The sequence below is a fragment of the Jaculus jaculus genome, chromosome 14, assembly GCF_020740685.1.
Source record: "Jaculus jaculus isolate mJacJac1 chromosome 14, mJacJac1.mat.Y.cur, whole genome shotgun sequence".
NCBI lineage: Eukaryota > Metazoa > Chordata > Mammalia > Rodentia > Dipodidae > Jaculus > Jaculus jaculus.
This window is the reverse complement of record NC_059115.1, coordinates 46,019,740-46,041,538: the sequence shown is the minus strand read 5'-3', so window position 1 is coordinate 46,041,538 and position 21,799 is coordinate 46,019,740. Positions and strand designations below refer to the sequence as shown.

The following is a 21,799-nucleotide window of genomic DNA, read 5'->3' as shown; positions in this document are numbered from 1 at the left end:
GGGTAGGACTGCTTACAATGCAATCATTCAGATACAAATTGGCCTTAATATACAGGACCTCACAGTGCCTATCATTACCTTGATAAGACTCTCATAACAGGAGAAAAGATGATGACATCAAAATAAAAGAGAGACTAATTGAGAGAGGGAAGGGCTATGATGAAGAGTGAATGAAGGGGAAAATAGGGGAGGGGAAAGATTTATCATGGTTTATTGTGCATAATTATGGAAGTTGTCAATAAAAAGTTTAAAAAAATAAATAATTTTGCTAGTTTACAATGAGGGCAGATCCTAGCAATTGGAGCTGTTGAGCAAATTTTTACATTTGGTAAACATGGCTAACCTACCCTCTCCAGAGTTTGCACTGATATTTCATCAGTTTCCCTACATGGTCACTCACACAGAGAATAGTTATGTATATCAGTGCCTATTTATCTAGTTGTAAAAGCAGGTATTCTCATTTTGTTATGATTTATACCTGGAGGCCCATGGCTACCACTGCTCCAACCCTCATAAATTCAGACCCACGACTTTGAAGATCTCTGAACTAAACCTCAGGACAAAAACTTTCCAGCAAAGAAGACAGCTCATTTTTTAAAACCAGAAGATTCCAACACGCTCATAAAAACCCTCCTGGCTTGTTCTCCAACTTCTTTCTGAACAGCACTGAGATGAACTCTTTCCAAGTGTTTGGATTACATTTCTAGTGATTAGCAGATGGGTTTATAGACCAAATGGCATAAGCATGTGTTCTCTCCAAACACAATCATCTGATGCCATGCCTGATCTTACCCAAAAGGTCAAGAATGATAAAGCAAACTCATGTGGCAAGTAAGTGCAGGGCCTTCATGAAATCCCAAATCCATCACATGGTACATTCCTTCCCATAATGCTATAGAACAGCCTATTTTAATAGCACTATGTAAAACAAAACACCACAAAAATAACTAGAAAAATATAAAATTTTCCACTTCGAATAGCAAAAAAAAGAAAGAAAAAATAAAAATACCCCGTATTCTAAGGAAGGAAAGGCATGACGCTGAGCTGGTCAATTTTCAAAGACAACCATCATAACTGAGGCAAGGAGAAAAATATACGGCAGCCCTTCTCTCCCTCTCCCCCCTCCGTGCAGCTCTTTCTCTGTCTTCCTAAGTCTGTCTTTGTCTTTTTCTTATTCTCTCTTTTGCTAGCTCTCTGTCAGTCCCTATGCCTTTTATTGTGTCTCTGTATGTCCCTACGTGTCTTTGTTTCTCTGCCTCTCACTCTATATCTTTCTGTCTCGGTGTGTCTACTCCTATGTCACTCCTCTGTTATTATTTATCAGAAAGAAGCCCTAACCTATCATGAATATCAAGTGATTTTCCTGACTTCTACCTCCCTTTACCCCCACACGACAGGGATGTATCTTTAGGAGTTCCATCAACAGCTTTTGAAAGAGAAGTCAGCAGGGTCTTGGATGTTTTGTGAGGTCAGTGCTCCTCACAGGGCATCTCCACCCTGCACACCAGCACCGTTCTCAGGCACTAACTGGTAACCCTTCACCTGCCGAAAGAAACCTCACCATGCACCTGTCCCAGTAGTACTACTCACAGGGAATCGTAGGTATCAGCACAAGGATGCATGACTTTCTCTTTGTTGAGACCACAGGAGGCTGTGGACATGAAGTGATGCTTGCTATACCTCTCACTCTCTTTTTCTTCCTACCCCTCTCTTTATCCTCACAACATCCACAGTGGGAAACCCTGCTATCACCTACCCACAGGTACAAAGCATGGCATTAGGAGAGGCTGAGTGGCTCACATAGCACTATACAACTAAAAAGGAACAGAGCTTGGTTTACACTGGGACCTTACTGCTTCCCTTTGAGAAAACTCTCAAAACACAAATGGATGTAAGTGACCACAGTTCAGCCTGTGTGACATTCTCGTCCAAGAACCCTAAGTCTCATTAGCCCACCAAGGAGTTATGAGCAGCTTGATCCCAGAGAGAAATGCTAATATCTTTGTGACTGGAGAATAAGAGATAGGGGATGGGATTTTGGCTTTCCTTTGCTTTACCAAATTTATCTTGGATATAAGTAATTGTTCTCAAGGAGCCCAGGAAGCTCAAGTAAAAACCAGACAAGAAACTAGCAAAACCTAACCCAGAATTCAGGTTAAGTAAGACCATGAGGAAGGGTGGGAGTAGGATGTAGAAAACACCAAAAATAAATAAATAAATAAATAAATAAATAACACAATCAACGAAAACCAGATTAAGCTCATTCTTGATAGCTAGATTTTTCTTCTCTTCAAAGTTGTCTCTTTCTTCACAGTTTATCTGGCTCTTCTCATAACATATTCTATGTCAGAGCTATTTATCAAGGTGACCTGATATGGCTTGGGAATTATTTCTTTTTCCTGGCTTGAGTCAAAGAAAAATGAAAAGGTTTGTTTTCATCCCAGGGGTACCTGGAAATAAAGTACACTTGCCAAAGGCTTAAGTGGACTTAAGCTTAAGATCGCATGCAGCGACCTGGTGGCCTGGCTACCGCCTCTTTAAGGCCACGGGAATGAGTGGATGAGGGGAATTTGCTGAAAGCATTGCATATAACCTGGCACAACAACAGATCTCATGTTGGAGCTTCCAGGCTAGGCTATTTCACAAGCAAACCAAACATCTGACAGGAATTCCTTGGGAAATGCACGAATCATTCTTACTGCTTTCTACATCTACTAACTTTTGTGCACCGTGGCTCCGCTTAGCTCTTTACTACATGCTCAGTGATCCGCCAGGTTTTGCAGGCTTGACTTTTAATATGCAATTTCTGCTAATCAAGACACTCTTAAAAACACTACAGCAAACACATGTATGTGGAATTACACTTTCCTCTGGAGTTCATGCACGTTGTTCTTGTAAGACCACATCAACAGGGAATAACTTAGGGAAGCTACAAAAACAGGTCAGGGGCTGGGGAGATAACTCAGTGGAAAAACACTTGCCATGCATGTATGAGGACCTGAGCTCAGATCCTCAGCAAACACGTAAATGCCAAGCAAGTGTGGCAGCTGGCCTGTAATGTCATTGCTTGGATGCAGAGAAATGGGATCCTTAGGGTAAGCTGGCTAGCGAACTGGGTTCCAACTGGATACACTATCTCTGAAAATAAGGTGAAAACAAATGAAGACACCCAAACATGTGTGCCCACACACATGTAAACACACATGAATGTGTAGTATATACACACACCAAAAAAAAAAAAAAAAGTAAATCTGGTCAGGCTTATACTTATATCAACTCTTTAAGGAAAGACAAGCAGAAGCATGTTTTTTGATAAGGATAAGCAAGAAATGTCATATTGGGGAGGCAAACCTGGCTCTCCACCTCTGCAAGGTGTATAAATTAACCAGCCTCCTCTCTAGTCTTAACATAATAGGTGTCTTGACAGTCAGCAGCCACAGACACATGTACCCGCTCCAGTATTTTGCAAACATGGGCTCTGATGTGGTTAGACCACAGGCAGAGAAAAGGTCTTCCCAGTTCAGGCTGCTTCTGGTACAGCAGCCTCTGAAAAACATCCCTGGAGTGAAGTGGGTTTTAGTGGACTGAAACTGTGTTTCTTAAAACTGATCACAACAGATGGGCAGAGGAGGAATAATAGCTACAAAGATAATTCCAGGAGGGGCAAGTCTTCTCTTGGCGCTATGCAGCCAGCAAATATATTTTCTCATTCATTTTTTCACTTTTTTCCTCTCTTCCTTCCTACCCCCTTTCCTGTTTTGTCTTTTTTCCCCTTTTTTATGCTGTGATCAAATCCAGGGCATGGCAGGCCAGCACTATACACTGAGCTACTTCCCAGCCATGAGCATGTGTTCGATAAATTGGAGAATATAGGTCCACATCTCCTATTGTGTACTGGAGTGAAACACAGACACACTGAGTCCTGCCTTGCTTCCTCTCCCCCTCACAAATCTGGGGCATGTTGGCCCCAGGGTACAAGGACTACATCAGACAGCATAATGACACTAGCTGGGGATCTTCTCCAACTGATAAAAGGAAAAACAGAAATATGCCAACCTCACATATTGTTATATCTGAAGAATTCCACAGAGATAATGAGGGACACACTAACGTGTGAGCTCATTCCCTGGGTTTGGGATGCACCTTCAGATGCATACTGTCCCATCATCATTTAAACTATTGCACAAGTCAGATAATGATCATCATTTTACCACCCCTCATCATGTATAGCATAGCTACCATTGTATACAGCAAAACTTTGGTGTTTGAAACTGTGGCTTTTGCAAAAAGCTAAGGGAATTTCATAAATTTCTTCATGTTTCTCCCTTTGAATGAAGCTATAGTTTGGCCTCTGTCTGCCCAAGTCATTTCAAACTCCAGACTAGGTCTCTTTCTGGGTACTTCCTCACACATCCCTCAACTCTAACCACTCTCTGCTACATTAAAATCCCACCTCTGTCTGTACTCCAGGACTCATATGAGCTGCCAAATCTCTGACCCCTGGGTGAGCTCTGTCTACTGTTTCTAGCTCAATGATCACCAATCATTTTCAAAAACATATGAAAACAATGAGCTGGAAAGGCTTAATCATAATCATTCTCATACTTTAATTTTCATTAAAGTTCTAGCTCTTTATGTATTTTATTTTATTTGAGAGACAGAAAGAGGCAGATAGAAAGGGAGAGGGAGAATGGGTATGTTAGGACCTTCAGCTGCTGCAAATGAACTGTAGATTCATGAGCCACTTTGTGTATCTGGCTTACATGGGAATCAAACATGAGTCCTTTAGCTTTGCAGACAAGCGGCTTAACTGCTAAGCCATCTCTCCAGCCCAAGTCCTACCTTTTGTATGAAACTTACAGGCATATAACAATTCAACAATGAATACATAAATATGGATATTTTACAGCTAGCTAAATATGTTCATATTTTTTGTGGTTAAGCACATTCCACTATATGTCATACATATCTATGCATATATATGTGTGTCAATAGACAGATAGGTAAAGGGATAGATAGATAAGACAGAGTCCTTGATGCTGGGTGTGGGGGTGCATATGTATAATATCAGCAGTCAGGAGGCTGAGGCAGAAAGGTTACGAGTTCAAGGCCAGCCTGGGTTACATAGTAAGATACTGTCTCAAAAATTTAAGATGCGGGCTGGAGAGATGGCTTTGTGGTTAAGCGCTTGCCTGTGAAGCCTAAGGACCCCGGTTCAAGGCTCGATTACCCAGGACCCACGTTAGCCAGATGCACAAGGGGGCGTACGCATCTGGGGTTTATTTGCAGTGGTTGGAAGCCCTGGCGTGCCCATTCTCTGTCTGTCTCTATCTGCCTCTTTCTCTGTCTGTCACTCTTAAATAAATATATAAACAAAAAATTTTAATTAAAAAATAATTTAAGATGCTTCTTTGATCAAGAAAAGTCCTTATACATCCTTCAGAACTGAGCTACAGTGGTCTTGTCCCCAGGATGGACACCTCTTCCTCCTAGTTAACTCATCCCCAGGGCATCTAACTGGATGCTGGTATTTAGCAAGGCCAGCAAGGTAGTCCTGTCTGACCCCATCAGTCCTCCGTAAAGATTGGAGCTCCAGGAGAGTGGGTCAAATGTCCCTCAAATCTGGATGGCTGGCATCATCTTCTGGCACCACTACTTTTTGCTTTGACCCCTCCATGTCTTTCCTCAACTGTACCTTTCACAGTCTATACCACAGCAACTGTTTTTGGCCTGGCATTCCAACCAGGACATGCACTACAACACTGTAGGCCCCTGTCTCCTGGTCTCCATGGAACTTCTCATCTCGAAGCAAATGACTGTGTTCAGTATTTATTTGTTGAACAAGAAAATCCATTTCTGACTACTTTCCCATTGACTATTTTTACCTGGTAAATGGAGAAACAGACAGTGGAAGAACACAAGGGAGAGCGCACATTCACCTCCTTCCCCCTGAAAGGCAAGACCTTGAAACATATTCTGGGCTCCTGTCCAGAACCCGGGTGCAGACACTTCCCTCATGCTAAGCTGCAGAGGACACTTGCCCTCTTCTTTCTAGAAGATGTTCTCAGAAGAATGGGCTGTCCAGAGAGCCACTATGGGAAGAAAAAGAGGAAGGGATGCCACAACCTGTAAGTAGGACAGTTAAGATGAGGGGACAAGCAGAACACATTATCTTCTATCCAGCCTGGGAGCCCATACTCCAGCTTAGTCAGGAAGTGTCTGGTTACTCATCCCCTCTTTATCTTTCTGCTTTTTTTTTTTTTAAAAAAATGTGTGGTATGCATGAGTTGTCTGTATTATTGTCTGTACACACATGTGTGGGAGTGGTGTGTACATGTGTAGAGGCCAGAGACATATGTCCAGTGTCTTCCTCAGTCTACCTTTTCAAGACAGGGTCTCTCCTTGAACCTGGAGATCAATGATTTATCTAGACTAGCTAATGAGACCCACAGACTCCCTGTCTCTACCTCCCCATTTCTTGAATTACAAGCACGTGCTGCCATGCTTGGCATTTTGTAAGGGTGTTGGACATCTGAACCCAGGTCTTCATAGTTCACTTTACCTACTGAGCCACCTCCCCAGTCCTGGTTACTCATTTCTATCTGCACTCATCACGGACAATTTCATTCAGCCAGACACTATACGACACTACACAGCCAGCAATGTACCCCTAAGGTAAACAGTTTGGGAAAGCTGTTGCATTACTGAGACATGGCGTTTCAGGAGGCCACAACAACATGCATGTTCCTTAGGTTGAAGACATCAGACACACAATGAGCTCTAGTTACAGAGAGCAGAATGAAGTCAGCAAGGTCTCCAATCCTCCTCAGTTCCCAACCTTGACCTCTCTTCCAGCCATCCTTGGGAAAGGAGAAACATATTGTAGTTAGTCACATACCACACAGGGCCGGCCACCGATAATATTGAATCCCAGGGAGCCAGAGTCCCGATGCAGGACAAGAGTCAGGCTTTTTGTTTCTTCACCCTGCAGGGAACAAATGAGTTCAAGTGTTGATTTACAAATAGGAAATTGAGGGGAGACATTTGTTTTCTATCTAATAGGACTTGGGACTACTGTACTAATCGGTTTATAAATCTTTATCTCTTGCGAAGTTTACCCATGGAAACATTTTGAATCCAATCCGAAATTCCGTCCTGCCTGAAGGACATTGCAAACATGCCTGGATACCATCTAGGCCTGGGGTGACCACAGAAGAATGTCTGGAGGTGTCCAGACAGAGCCCATGAGCATCTGCAACTAATGACTCCCTGGTCTACGAATGCAGTGCTCTTCTGGCTGGCCCGATGGGCACTGGCTGTCTAGACAGCTCCTCTCTGTGTTCTGAACAGCAGCATTCAAGCCACATCCTGAGAGGGTCAAATGGCAACCCTCTCGGAAGTGTGAGCACATGCAACCCCATCAATAGTCATCTCTGTTTGGGAGACTTGCAGAGAAAATGGTGTCAGAAAAGTCAGATGTGAATGTGGAGAGAAAACAGAAGGCCCTGAATCATACTGCAAGGGGGGAGGGGATGTTGTCAAAGTCCTGCCTGTCCTTTAACACAAAATACTCTGTGGAGGGTTGGTCAGCATGAAACCCTGTAAGTCCAACAAGCAGACATCACGCAGCCAGGTCACACTTCTGACTATACAGGACAGAGATGGCAGGGCACCTCTACTAACATCCTCAAGTAACTGAAGAGGAATTACAAACAGACTCCACCTCACATACAAACCATCATATGCATTCAGCTCATAAACACGCTTTCTAAATGTTTAGATGAACTAGATGCAAAACCTTACATGGGCTGACCATAAACTTGCATTTGTTTTGCCTATATATTCTGCTTAAAGACGGTACTATTAAAATGTGTTTTTTGGGCTGTAGAGATGGCTTAGTGGTTAAGCACTTGCCTGTTGAAGCCTAAGGACCCTGGTTCGAGGCTCGGTTCCCCACGTCCCACGTTAGCCAGATGCACAAGGGGGAGCACATGTCTGGAGTTCGTTTGCAGTGGCTGGAAGCCCTGGCGCACCCATTCTCTCCCTCTCCCTCTATCTGTCTTTCTGTCTGTGTCTGTCGCTCTCAAATAAATAAATAAAAAATGAACAAAAAAATTTAAAAAAAATGTGTTTTTTTTCCAAAAAGGAGATAGTTCTAAATAAGCGGTATAAAAATCAACACTGGAGTTCATTATAAAATAGACCTCATTCTGCCACCCAAACAAGCCTCAGTGACTTCCAGGGGGAAAAAATAGCATCATTTGTGTGGCAGGGAAACAACTCTGACCACATCACCCACTGGCCAAGGAAAGCTGCTGCACTGCCCCAAATATGCCAGAGCCCTGCTTCTTTACTGCTATGTGACTCTTTTTCCATATGTGGCCAGAAAAACACCTCCCCTGATTATTTAAGACAACTGGGGCTCACCACACAGAATTGTGACTTAGGAACTGCAGCTGTTCTTATGACTTCTTAGAACGTGGCTGAATCAAATATATTCTCAAAATTTTCATGTAAGCCTAACCATTCATTACAAAATGACGACAAAAATGATAGTTCAGACCTGGTGTGGTAGTATTTACTTATAATCCAGCATTCTGGAGACAGATGCAAGGGGATGGCCACAAGTTTGACGCCGGGCTGGTTTACATAGTGAGTTCAAAGCCAGCCAGCACTAACAGAGCGAGACTATCTCACAAAACCACAACACAAAACAAGCCAATTTTTCATTAGAAAAAGGCATTCAATTTCTGGTGAAATAACCTATAAGAACAACACAGCATTCATTCTGAAGTCGTTATTCCAAATATAGAATATATAACTGTGATAGAAAAGTGAAGCCAGTCTCCACCCTGTCACTGTCTGAGAAAAACTGGCAGTCTCTTTACAGCCTAATTTTAACAAAAAGTACATAAAATAGCCACATCCAAAATATCAGCAAGTGTTACCACAACCTTTACAACAAATTTGAAGAATGATAAAGGCCATGGATTTTACTGATGTAAAAGAATAAAAATGTAGAATCAACCCCGTAGCCCTGAGACATAAACATGATGTCTCCCAAACAAGCAACACTTTTTATCTTTCTGCCTTGGACACTGGAAAACTTACTAAGTCCATTTCTTATCTTGCTTTGTGAGAGGGGTGAAAAGTTAGAAATACATGGGAACTTCAATGGGTTATCTTTCATATCTTACATGCATGGCTTTCATAACTAATCAGTGATAGAAACAGTATAGTCACATACTAATCCAAGGCAGATGGCTTTAGCCTGACAAAGACTAGCTCCAAATCTATTGTGTGATAATCATGAATAAAGAAGGAAGGGAGGGAAGAGACAGGAAGGAAGAAATGCTAACTTAAGAGAAGGGGGGAGGAAGGAAGAGAGAGAGGGAGGGAGGGAAGGGAGGGGAGAGAAAGTAAAGAAACACGCTATATTATCAATGGGAACAGCTAGCATTTTTTTCTAGGTTGTTTGCTGTATTCCAGAAATTATACTAAATATGTAAGTGCTTTATTTCATTCATTAATCTGACCAGTCTTATAAACTTATACCATGACCATCTTCTTGATACAGGCAGAAGATTGTCCATAACCTGCCCCTTGTCAACAAGCTAGTAGGTTGAGTTGGTATTTAACTCTACGACCTCCAATTCTAGACATTATGTCTCTGTGTGTGTGTGTAATGTGTAGGTACACATATATGTGCTTGTATATGCATGCCGACGTGCGTGCAGACATGCATGTGGAGGACAGAGGACAACCTCAGGTGTCACTCATCAGGAGCCATTCACCTTTTTTGAAACAGTGTTTCTAACTGGGCTGGGATTTGCCTAATTACATAAAGAGTTCTATGGACCTTCTTGTCTCTGCTTCCCCAGTGCTCAGCTTTTAGGCACATGCCTGGCATTTTTACATGGGTACTGGAAACCCAATTCATGCTTTCATGCTTGTGAGGCAAACACTGTCCCAAATGAACTATATTCCCAGCCTTTAATTCCTCTCCCATACTGCTTTCTTTCCATGTAGAATGTGGAAGGTAATACCACATAAGTCTGCAACGCTGTAGGCCCTGTCCCAGGTACTTCCAATGTTGATGCTTTGAAAGAACTCAGCAGATCTTACCCAGGAGACTGAAGTCAGAACAAAATTCCAATTATTTTTAATGTACTACTACTTATCTCTAAACAATATAATCCAAGGTACCCAGAGACATCTAAGGCTAACTGCGGCCTTCAGGAACCCTCTCAAGTGATTAGTGAGACGATTCCAAAACACAACATTCCTCAGCCCAATAGCAATGTGGAAAGAATCTTTGCCACCTCCTTGCCAGCTGTGCTCACTGAGAAGAACGAGATGGTCTTGGTTTCTACAATCACCTTGAACTAGTGTGCTGTCCACCAGGGATAGCCCCTGCTTCAGGTGGCTGCACTCCTCACAGGACTGAGTCACGGCACTACATCAGTGTGCAGAAGATCCCCCCTTGGATGCTGACGGTAGGGAGTAAAACAAAATGTAGTGTGCTGAATTCTTTCACTTCTCCATCTAACTGCCAACGGTCATGTTCTATTCTCTCACCATGAGCTTTATTCTGGGTTTTCCTTTTTGCTCCCCTACCACCTTCACTACTTTTAGAGGTTATGTAATTTTAAACGCTAGTTCTCATAAAACACAGTTAACATGTTAGCATTCATCTGTGCTTAGCTGTGTAACCTGGACTCAAAATGCTTTGGGACAGAGGGTATGCAAGTGATTCTCAATTATATTCTGCCAACTGAAGAGATGTGTAAGTGAGAGGCAGGCCAGGGCTCTCACCCATGTTGCCCTCCTGACTGTTCACACTGTTAACAGTGCTATCTTTCACTTAAAGGAAAGTTTAACTGATATTGGTGCATTTGGTGAGTTTATTATATCCCATCTTATGCAATTTTCTTCAAAATCAGAAAGGGACAAGGGCCTGTGAGATGTGAACAGCTGATTTACCAACACACCGGCCTCCAAAGTAGACATGACCTCAATGCTCTACAACCGCAGAAACTGAGGCTCAGGCAAAGTTGTCTGTGGCTCAAATTACAGCATGGCAAGGGTACATTGAGATTGGAACCCAGGTCTGTGTTATTCCAGCATCATGGCTTTTTTTGGTGGGGGAGATAATAGTAAATGTTTGCATACTACCCCAAGTCCATATGCCTCAAAAGACTGATCCAGGTAGGAATGGTTAAACACAAAACAGCTTTGTATTTGGAGTTTAACACATACTGGATTTTACAATGATAATCATTTCAAAGATGATCTGTTATGTGCTGATGAATCTTGAGAGTACTATGCCCCTAACAGGAACAACATGATGGCTGGCATGTCAAGACTGAGGCCGGTTTCTTCATTCACAGAATGGTGAGTAACAGTTTCTTCTCATGCCGCTGGGTTACCATGACCAAGGATGAGACAGGCAACGCCTGAAAGGTGCACACGCCTCAGTGTGCCTGGCTGTAACCAACGAGCTGAGATGAGCAGAGCTCAGCAGTGAAATGCCATGCTCTCTCACCCATCAGCAGCTCTCCTATCAATACATGCAATGGACAACATCGAATTCTCAATGAACTGAGTCAATCTAAACAGGCTTGGGTGGACGAGGCCCTGACATGAAGTAAATCAAGATTACTATCCTCCATCATCTCTTTTTATTTTCCCCCAATACTGGAGAAAAACAAGAAATGGCACATTCTAGGAGGGCTGCTGGAATAAATACCAGGCAGGCAGGTTTAGTACTGGAGAAGGTATGGAGGGTCATATTGAGAACGCCAGCAGAACACGGGAAAGGCAGGCAGATGGCTCTGACAAGTGGACTGTGGGCTAGCCGAAGGAATGCAATACACAACCTGAGCAGGCCTGGAGAGAGACGGACAGACATGACAAATGCCTACCCAGAAAAAGAAAGAATAACATTCATTCCGAAAAACTTGGGCTTGCTTGTGAACGGTGGAGACAGAAGAGAGAGACAGAAGGTAGACTGCTGAGGATGGTCACTGTTGCAGCCAGGTTCGCATTGCTGGTAGAAATCACCCAACCAAGAGCAGCTTGTGGGAAGAAAGAGGTTTATTTTGGCTTACAGACTCAAGGGGGAAGCTCCACGATGGCAGGGGAAAATGATGTCATGAGCAGAGGGTAGACATCAACCCCTGGCTAAGATAAGGTGGACAACAGGAACAGGAGAGTGTGCCAAACACTGGCAAAGGGAAACTGGCTACAACACCCATAAGCCCACCCCCCCCCAAAATACACTCCCTCTAAGAGGTGTTAATTCCCAAATCTCCATCAGCTGGGAACCTAGCATTCAGAACACCTAAGTTTATGGGGGACACCTGAATCAAACTATCACATCCTACCCCTGGCCCCCATAAATTGATAACCATCCATGATGTAAAATGCAATGCATTCAGTCCAGCTTTAAAAGTCCCTTTTTTTTTATTAATTCCAATGATGTTCATACATCCCCATAATCCAAGGTCTTTTAACTGAGCCATAATACCAAAAACAACCTCAAAAAAAAAAAAAAAAACATAATGGCACAGAATAAACATTCACACGGCAAAAGATGACATTGGGCATAGCAAAGAAAAATTCAGCCAATACATGCCTTAAAACAACCAGGGCAAACATCAAACTCTGTAGCTTTAACTCCAACTCTAGCCAGTGACAAATCTCCAAGTCCAATAATTCTAACCAGCAGCAAGTCTCTGGAGTTCCAATTCTGCCCCTCCAGCTAGGCTATTCACAGTCCTGGAAAACTTCACCAGGGCCAGGAACTTTCCTTAGCACCCATCTCATGATCCCAGCATCCCTATTGGGTCTCCACTGCAATCCACAGTTCATCCCTATGCAGACAACCAGCAAACCTGCTTCACACTGCCCATGGCTTTTTCAAAAACACAAGATTATGTTGCAAACTCAATGACTCTCTCTTTCCTGCATTTCTTATACTCCACCATACCAAGTAGGGTGCCAGTTTGATAATCCAGGGGGGAATAAAGCAGACTTTGAAGAACAGGATATTCCTTGAGCACTTAGGTCCCTTCAAAAGAGTCTATATTCTATATTCCTGTTGCCCCAGTGCAGGTCACCTAGTCCAATCTCAAAGGTTGTAATCTCTCAATTGCAGCTGAATGGACAGCAGTTCACCAAAAGATTTTTCTTTCTGTGCCATATCTCTCGGCTCACACCAGTTCATTTCCGTGCAAAGCAACCCTGCACAACTTATCAGGGCCCAAGTATAACAGCAAGCTTCCCACACAAACTGCTAGCCCAGCCCAGGCAAAGCTCTTTCTCACTCTCATAAGCCAAACCTTGCAGTCCATAGTTCTTACTGCATCCAGACCTTTCAACTCTGACCAGTATAGTCCATCAAACTGTACTTACAGCACTGCAAGACATCTCTTAGGCCAAGGTTTCAAATCCTCCCACATTCCTCTTGAAAATCAGCTCCAAAAGGCTAAAGCCACACAGTCAGGTATCTAGCAGCAACCCCACTCCTCAGTACCACTTTACTGTTGCAGTCAGGTTCGCATTGCTGGTAGAAATCACCCAACCAAGAGAAGCTTGTGAGAAAAAGAGGTTTATTTTGGCTTACAGGCTCAAGGGGAAGCTCCATGATGGCAGGGGAAAATGACGGCATGAGCAGAGGGTGGACATCAACCCCTGGCCAACATAAGGGACACTGGCTATAACACCCATAAGCCAGGGCCCACAACAATACACTCCCTCTAGGAGGTATTAATTCCCAAAGCTCCATCAGCTGGGAACCTAGCATTCGGAACACCTGAGTTTATGGGGGAACCTGAATCAAACCACCGCAGTTCCATACTCTAGTTCTACCAGATCACTGGTCTTGGGGTTTGGAAGGTGACCCTTTGTGGGGGGGGGGGGCGAGCAGGGGCAGGCAGAGGTGAAGGAAGCTTGTTTCTCCTCTGTTACAGGAGCCCAGAGGCAGGGGAGTACTCACCAAGGAAGGGCCTGGGGTAGGGGAAGTAAAAGAAAACCTGGTCCTACTGTGCAGTTGGGCAAGGAGGTCCAGCATACCCTCAGCATGCCACCCTATCTGGAACTCTATTTAAGGAGATAGTGGGACCTGCTGCAACGTCTGTCTCTTCAGAAGAGGATTCAAAGCAAAGGGTGGAGAAAGGGCATAGCAAAATGAGCTTAGAGAAGGACCCATGGTTATGAAGACCTAAACAATGGCATGAACCACACAAAGTGCCCAAGCCAGCAGGTCACAAAGAGAAATGGAAGCTCACTTGTTTAAAAACTTATTTTTAAGCTTTTCCATCATCTTAAGCATCTGTCTAATATACTGTCCATAGCACGATTTAATTGGCTTTCAACTTAAGGTCCAACTATTAATGAATTGGGGCAGGGTAAAAATGTCACAATGAAAATCACATAGTCAATGTAAGGTCACTGAAGGCAAAACCCCTAGCATTGTCACAGCCTCTGACTCCATACAGACGTCAGGTGTCTACATATGACAACATTGCCTACTGCGGCATTTCTCAGGACATGACACATAAGTCTACTTTGTGTGAAAGACACTTTACAAGGGTTGCTCTCTGTCCCTTGTTTATTTAAGCACTGAGGAGTGTGAACTGTCCTCTATAGGCAAAGTCACCACTCTCCCCACAATCCAGCCACAGAAACTTGGACGCACGCCACCTCTAATCATCGTGGCGGCTTCCAGCGTCCATCCCCGTCACTGTCGCTGTGGACTCTTTCTCAAACCTCTTTTTGCCCAGCCATGACCGTTTCCTGCTCACAGCAGGGAGCAGGCCTCACTGGAACACTGCCCAGTGGGTTTAGGAAAATGGAACTCGCTGACTGCTAGGCTGTCTGGGGCAACAGAAGCACCTCTCTGCCTCACATTATGCAAAGCTCCCTGAGGCTCACACAGCTGGGAAGCAGCCTGTCTGTTGACTGGTGACATGAAAGTGCTGCAGAGTTGGCTGTGTCCAGGCCAAAAAAAAAGTACAGAGCTGTGGTTGAAGGGAGTGGGAGCCAGAGAGAGAGAGGTTGCCAGCCATTCTGAATGGAAGAGCCAGGGTGTCTTCACTCCATACACTCATGCTTTCTTCTTTGTCGTTCCAATGCCATCATTGTTAAGGAAGCAGCGTCAGCTAAGCCGCCACAAAACTCCAACTGCAGTTTAGAGAAGGATTCTTGAGCAAGAGCAGCAGAAGAGGCTGTGTGAGCCGAAGCGGGTCACACCCTTGACGCTGGACAGTAAGCTGAGCCTGGATGAGACACGCAGGGGAGTATGAGCCTCAGTCACCAAGGCAGGCGCAGAGAGAAGGAGACGAGGGGTCCGGGGAAACCAATATAAGCAACCGACACATAGCTTTTTGTGGACCTTTAATATCTGCAGGATAGTACATACTAAGCACTTAGAAAGCACACAGCTTAGGTTTGGAAAATATAATAACAGAAATAAAGATTTCTCAGTACTGCCTCAGGCAAAGAAAACACTGTCACACATTGAAATAAGCATGAATTTAGCTTAGAATGTTTATTCCTAATCTTTGCCATTGAGTCACCTGCTTCAGTGTGACTATCCGAAAGCACTGTTTCGTCAAAATAACCAAAAGCAATGCAGAACACATCGCAGCCCCGCACCGCACTGTAAATGCTCCTGGACCTCAACTGGAAGCGCAAGCCGCAGCGTGAATGCCTGTGGGCCTCAAAATGCTGAAACTAACCCCCAAGTGACTGTAGAAGTGGGGGAATGAGGTGATTAGGAGTTAGGACCATCGAAAAGGGGCCCCCGAGGGACTTCTCACACCCCTACCACATGAAGACATAGAGAAAAGATGGCGGTCCATGGACCTGGGCTGTCTGAGGGCTCTCACCAGACAATGAATGGACCTTAACCTCCATCTTGGACTTCCTAGTCTATATACTATGCGAAGTAAGTTTCTGTTGTTTATAAGCCAACCAGCTTATGGCATATTTGTCATAACACCCTGGATAGACTATGACAGGTGGTTAGAGTTTTTAAAATTTGTTTTTTGATTAATTTTAATTTTTGTTTATTTTTAGTTTTTTTGAGATAGGCTTTCACTGTAGCCAAGGTTGACCTAGATATCACTCCGTAGCACCAGACTAGCCTTGAACTCATAACAAATGCTGGTATTAAAGGCAAGCACTGACCTCATATGTGCTTTTAACAGAATCTCAATATACTACAACCTGGTCGAACTGGGATCCTCTCGTCTCAGCTTCCCAAGTGCTGAGATTAAACTTTTTTAGATTTAAACATGCAAGATCCACAGTGAAATATTACCTTTCCCAAATTGTAGATAGCAGGGCTTTGCAGGTATCTCAGTTGATAAAAGAACATGCCTCACAGTATGAGGAAGTGAGAACTAGAAACCATGTAAAAATGGGTGTAATGGCACAGGCTTATAGTCTCAGTCCAGGGGAGGCAGAGAGAGGCAGATCCCAGGGGCTTGCTGGCCAGCTAGTCTAGCCTAGTTGGTGAGCTCCAGGCCTATGACAGACTTCTCCTTTAAAAAAAAAAAAAAAGATGGACAGCATTCCTGAGGAACCCTGAGGTTGTCCTCTGGCTTCCAAACACAGACACACACACACACCCTAGAGAGGGAAACCTACTCAGCTATAGGAACATACTTCTTAGACCATGGAAGCTTCACTGTGGAACTGACTTGAGCGTCACAGACAGCACAAGGTTCACAGGGACAGTAGCCTTTTCTAGATCATTTTAGATTTCAAACATTTCTTTGGCCATTTACTTGAAAAAAAAAACTAAAATTTTAGTGGTATTCAGTAAACTCTTGCTAATTGTGTCCTTGATATTTCTTCTTAGTGACAATTCTAGGAGCATTCCTTTGGTGACCCCTATGGCACAGAAATAGCAAGTCAGGCTCAGAGGATGTCTAGACATCCCCACAGGGGGATGTGATACCCATATCATCAATTCCAAGGTCGGATATTCATCTCACACTTCTACTCCAGGTATCCTAGAGCCTGGCCTTGGATCCACTGACTGCATCCAACCTGGACCCATGACCTGATGGGACGTTTCCCCCCTTCCCTTGAACTAAATGTGAGCACCCGAAGGCAGCTACTGACAAACCTGCAGGGTGCACTGCTTGCCGAGGACTCTTCTCTGCACACCCATCCCCTTCCCCAGTGTGGGGCTGCTGCAGCCCTCATGTAGGTGATACAGTGCTCTACCCTTCTACTTGCCTGTAATCATACACACGGCATGGGTGAGAAAGATGGCCACCGAGGCCCATCTGTTACTTATTTTCTTTACAAGAGCAATCATTACATTACCCCCGTCTCCCTTCTTATTGGAACCAGCTTATTAGAGCACGGTGACTAAAGGGGAGACAGTAGTGACCCCACAGCTGAAAGGCTTGGGGAGCAAAGAAGGGAAAGTTTTAATTGTGTTTTTGATTCACAACCAGGTGCCTGATTGCTTCCCTGGGTTAGAGATGCTCAATTTCACCTTTGTACCCGCGGTGCTTGCCAAAATGCCTCATGCTTGAGACATAAGAATGTGGGGAACTGGCCACTGGGGTGATGGCTCACTGGGGAAAGGGCTCACTGAGCAAACATGAGGATCTGAGTTTGGGTCCCCGGCACTCATGGAAAATTTGGGCATGGCTGTGTGTGCCAGTGCTGAGGAGATGAAGACAGCAGGGTTTCTAGGGCTTGCTACGTGGCTAGCTTAGCTCAATCGTTTAGCTCTGAGAGATCGTGCCTCATAGCATAGAGAGGAGAGTGCAGAGGATGCCTGGCATTGATGTCTACATGTGCACATACATACACACTCTCATACAGTCTTGCATACATACCTCCCTCCCACATACACACACACACACACACACACACACACACACACACACGAAAGGAATGTGCAGCTCTGGGCAACAAGAACACATTTGGAAGGGTTTCATTTAGTTCCCATCATGGCATCATGGACTTCTCTTAAAATAAGCTGGGTAAAAATGAAACAACTCTATTTCTTTTGCCTAAATCTCTTTGATTCTTCTTTGATCTCCCTGTGCTCTATGCCAGCTCTATGAACACAAGAATTACGACAGGGAATGAATATCATGAGCTGAGAGACAGAGGAGCATTCTGGCCAAGTTACTTAACCTCCTGGGCTATTTCTCCATCTGTAATGTGGGAATAACAGGGTTCAGACCTGACAGTGTCTTCCTAAAGATGAAATTAAAAAAATACACCCACACCTCCAATGCACATTGTGCTGGGCATAGGAGACCACAGTTCATTGGAAGCACATCCAAAATTTGAGAAGGGGCACTACTTAGGGAGAAATATGTTGTTTTTTTTTTCTCATATAGATAGTGTATAAGGTAAGAGTCAGGGAATGGCCTAGGTTCAAGCCCCAGCAAACCTTTGTCTTTAATAGAATGTTTTATAATCCCCCATCCACAAAAAAAGAAAAGGAGAGGTTCAATTTAATGAAAGCAGTGTCTCTAGAAACTCAGGCATGTACATACGCAGTACACTGTAAGGCGTGCAGCACCCAACAAAACTCAGTGAACTTGCTTTTCTTTTCTTTTAAGCTCCCACGTTTCCATTCCAATGCATAACTGCCTCACAAATAGTCCCTTGCAAGCATCATTGCTGAACACCAAAAAAATCCATTTACAGATCAATCTCAGAAGAATTTCCAACTCAAACCATACAGTTATGCTCATTTAAACCAGTGCAGCTGGACAATATACCTGCAAACCAAACCCTAAGTGTATTTATAAATCAATGAAATGTAATGCAAGTGATAGCCCAAAATTCTTTTAGCTGAAATAGGTTGTTTTGTTAGACACATGTTTGTTAGGTACATTTTAGATGGCTAACACTCATCAGAAACAAAGAACCCCAAGTGGTAAACAGTCAATAGATACACTTCAAAGTCTTCATACATCTGGAATATTTTTGACACAATTGTTTCTTAAATTTACTTCTGTCCAGTTCTTATATGGACAAAATAGTTTTAGGGATTTGGGGCTTTATACAACTTGATCTGAGTGGATCTTGTGGAAGAAAAATGATGCTTTATAGAAACCTGGAAATAATTTTCTTAAATGAAGGTAGGGGTGCACAGAAAAACTCATTGTTTAACACAATCCTACTCTTGGTGAGCAACCTTAAAGGTTCTTCTGATCTGACAAACTTGCTCTTTCAATTGTGAATTCATCCACTAACCTAATCAAGAGCGTACAAGGCACATGGCCATGGCTACGGAGGTCACAGACTAGAATGATACACACTCTCCTCAGTATTGAGTTATACCTGGGATAGAGCTTTAGGCCACCAGATGGAGTCCACAGAGCCAGAGAAGCCTAGCTTCCTGGAGGCAGTGACATGGGACCTAATAAGTGAAGGATATAAAGTAAGGCTATCTACTAAGGATCGATCCTACATATGACAGAAAGATTGGAAGCAGGAAGAGAGAAATATGCGGGTTACATATGGAAGAGTGCTTGCAAAGACTGTTCCAGGTAGAGAAAAGACCAAATGAAAAGGCCCCGACACAGGAAAGAGCTTCCGGTGACCCAAAGAGCCCTCAAAAAACGGTGAAGGGAAGAAGAGGAGAATATGACTGTTTGGAGGCAACAGGATGCAGAACTTTCTAGGCTTTATGCCTCATCCTAAGGCAACCCAGAAGAAAGGAAGGGGTTAAGAAAGCACAGTGATATCAGATTTACATTTCTAAGAAGTTATTGCTGGTGTGAAGAAAAACATAAACTGAAGTTGAGCAACGGGATATATGGAAGAACAGTCACAAGTCCTGGTGGCATTTGAGACAAAAGCCAGATTTGTTCACCACTTAGGCAGAATCTCGAAGATATTCTTAACTGTTCCAACTTTGAAAGTTCTCATCCTCAAGTTACTATACCCTACAATGCCCAGAACAACCTCCCCTCTCCCCTACCACCAGCACACAAGAAGAATCCTACCTAGTGTAAAATGTTAACAGTGTGAAGGTTGACAATCTCTGGTTGAGACCACAGTGCCCAACTAAATTAACCAGAGAAGAGTGAACAGAAAGAAGCAAGAAGTATTCCGGAGGTAAAATCCACAAGGTTTCATGACAGACTAGATGTGGGGTCAAAGGGCAGAGGGTACAGAGATAAGTCTCACATTTCTCAATAATTCCAAAGGAAGTTTTTTTTTTTAGAATGTCTCCTTTCCCAGGAGGAAAAAACAAACTTGCTCCTACTCTGGAATGCTTTTGCTCTTAAAAACCAGTGAGTCAATGAGGGTGAGAAACCGAGGCTAGGGTCACATCTCTATAACTTACATGTGCCACTCACTGCCAGGTCTGCTGAGACCTAGCTGTGGCTTTGGGGATATTACATAAATTTTTCTAATAATGGTTACTTGTCATTTAACTGCTGCCTATATAGATTTTTGGTAATATTTTTATTAATTTGTTTGCAAGCAGAAAGAGGAGAGAGAAAGAGAGAGAATGGGTGCACCAGGACACCTCCAGCTGCTCCAAACAAACTCGTGGTGCTTGCGCCACTGGGCATCTGGCTTTATGTGGGTTCTAGGGAATCGAACACATGTCATTAGGCTTTGCAAGCAAGCACCTTAGGCACTGAGCCATCTCTCCAGCCCTGTATGAGTTTTTAAATATTATCCTGATCTTGACATGTTTAGGAAGAGGTGTTTAGACAATGATCAGAAGGCTGCTCAGGGGAAAAGTACCAGCCTAGCAAGCATGAGACGCCAGGTTTCATCCCCAGCACTGTAAAGAGAAACACTGCAGAGTAGAGCTGGGGTACAGCACTTGCCTTGGCTGTGTAAGGACCTGGTTCAACCCTAGCACCACAGAAAAAGCAATGGTCAATACAGTAACAGTGGAGCACAGAAATGCATGCTTCTTTTATGCCTACAGTTGGGCTTGAAATTCTTTGGTTGTTTTAACATATGTGTGTAGTATGCGTATGTGTTGATGCAAGTGTGTATGTGCACGCATAGGCATGTAAAGGACAGGAGTTGATGTCAGGTGTCTTCCTTAGTGGTTCTATGCCTCATGATTTGAGGCAGTGTCTCTCCTTGAACTGTAATTCAGTGATTATAGAAAGCCCCAGGGATTCTCCTGTATACCCCCAGCAGAACTGGAAATATAGACACATCCAATGCTCAGCTTTTATGTGGGTCCTGGGGATCCAAACTCAGGAACTCGTGCTTATACGGTAAGCACTTTGCCCACTGAGCATCTCCCCAGCCCCGAGCTTGAACTGCTTACCTAGCCTTGCAGCTTCTCAGAGAAGTGAATCACAGGCCTCACGCCAGCCCTCATGGGACCAGACTCTCCGGGAGTGATGTGGGTTTCAACAAGAATGTGGGTTTTAACCAACCCTCTTGTCATTCTTATCACACGAAGGCTTGTGACTCTCTGCCTTCGTTCATGTTTTAAACAGAGCAAACCAGTCCCTGCAGGTACAGCCCTGTCAAATGCTAGGCACTCAGCAGGTGTCAAAGGACTTAAGCTTAAGGTAACTTGAAGCATGCCAGATCATTTATGAAGCATCTTTTAGGGTCTGGAGATCACTGTTTCTTATCTACTTCAGCTCGCAACAGAGAACCAAACACCAAGACTTACAAAAATTAAAATAACAATGTTAAATATGAGAGTTTCCAGGAAATGAAAATCCTTCTGCCTTTGGAAAAGAGTAAACAGCTCCCAGCAGGAGCAGAGAGTTGGCCCAATGAAGCAAACAAGTTCTTAAACAACTTCCAGTGGGAG

General features: G+C 43.7%; 1 protein-coding gene across 1 annotated transcript in view; it reads right to left on the bottom strand.

Moving 5' to 3' along the window:
• The window catches only part of Pdzrn3 (PDZ domain containing ring finger 3), a 254,184-nt gene that overhangs the window by 229,076 nt on the left and 3,309 nt on the right, over positions 1 to 21,799 (bottom strand). Inside the window, exon 2 of the mRNA XM_045133627.1 lies at positions 6,899 to 6,985. Coding sequence (XP_044989562.1) covers positions 6,899 to 6,985 — 87 coding nt within the window. The remainder of the gene's footprint in view (positions 1 to 6,898; positions 6,986 to 21,799) is intronic.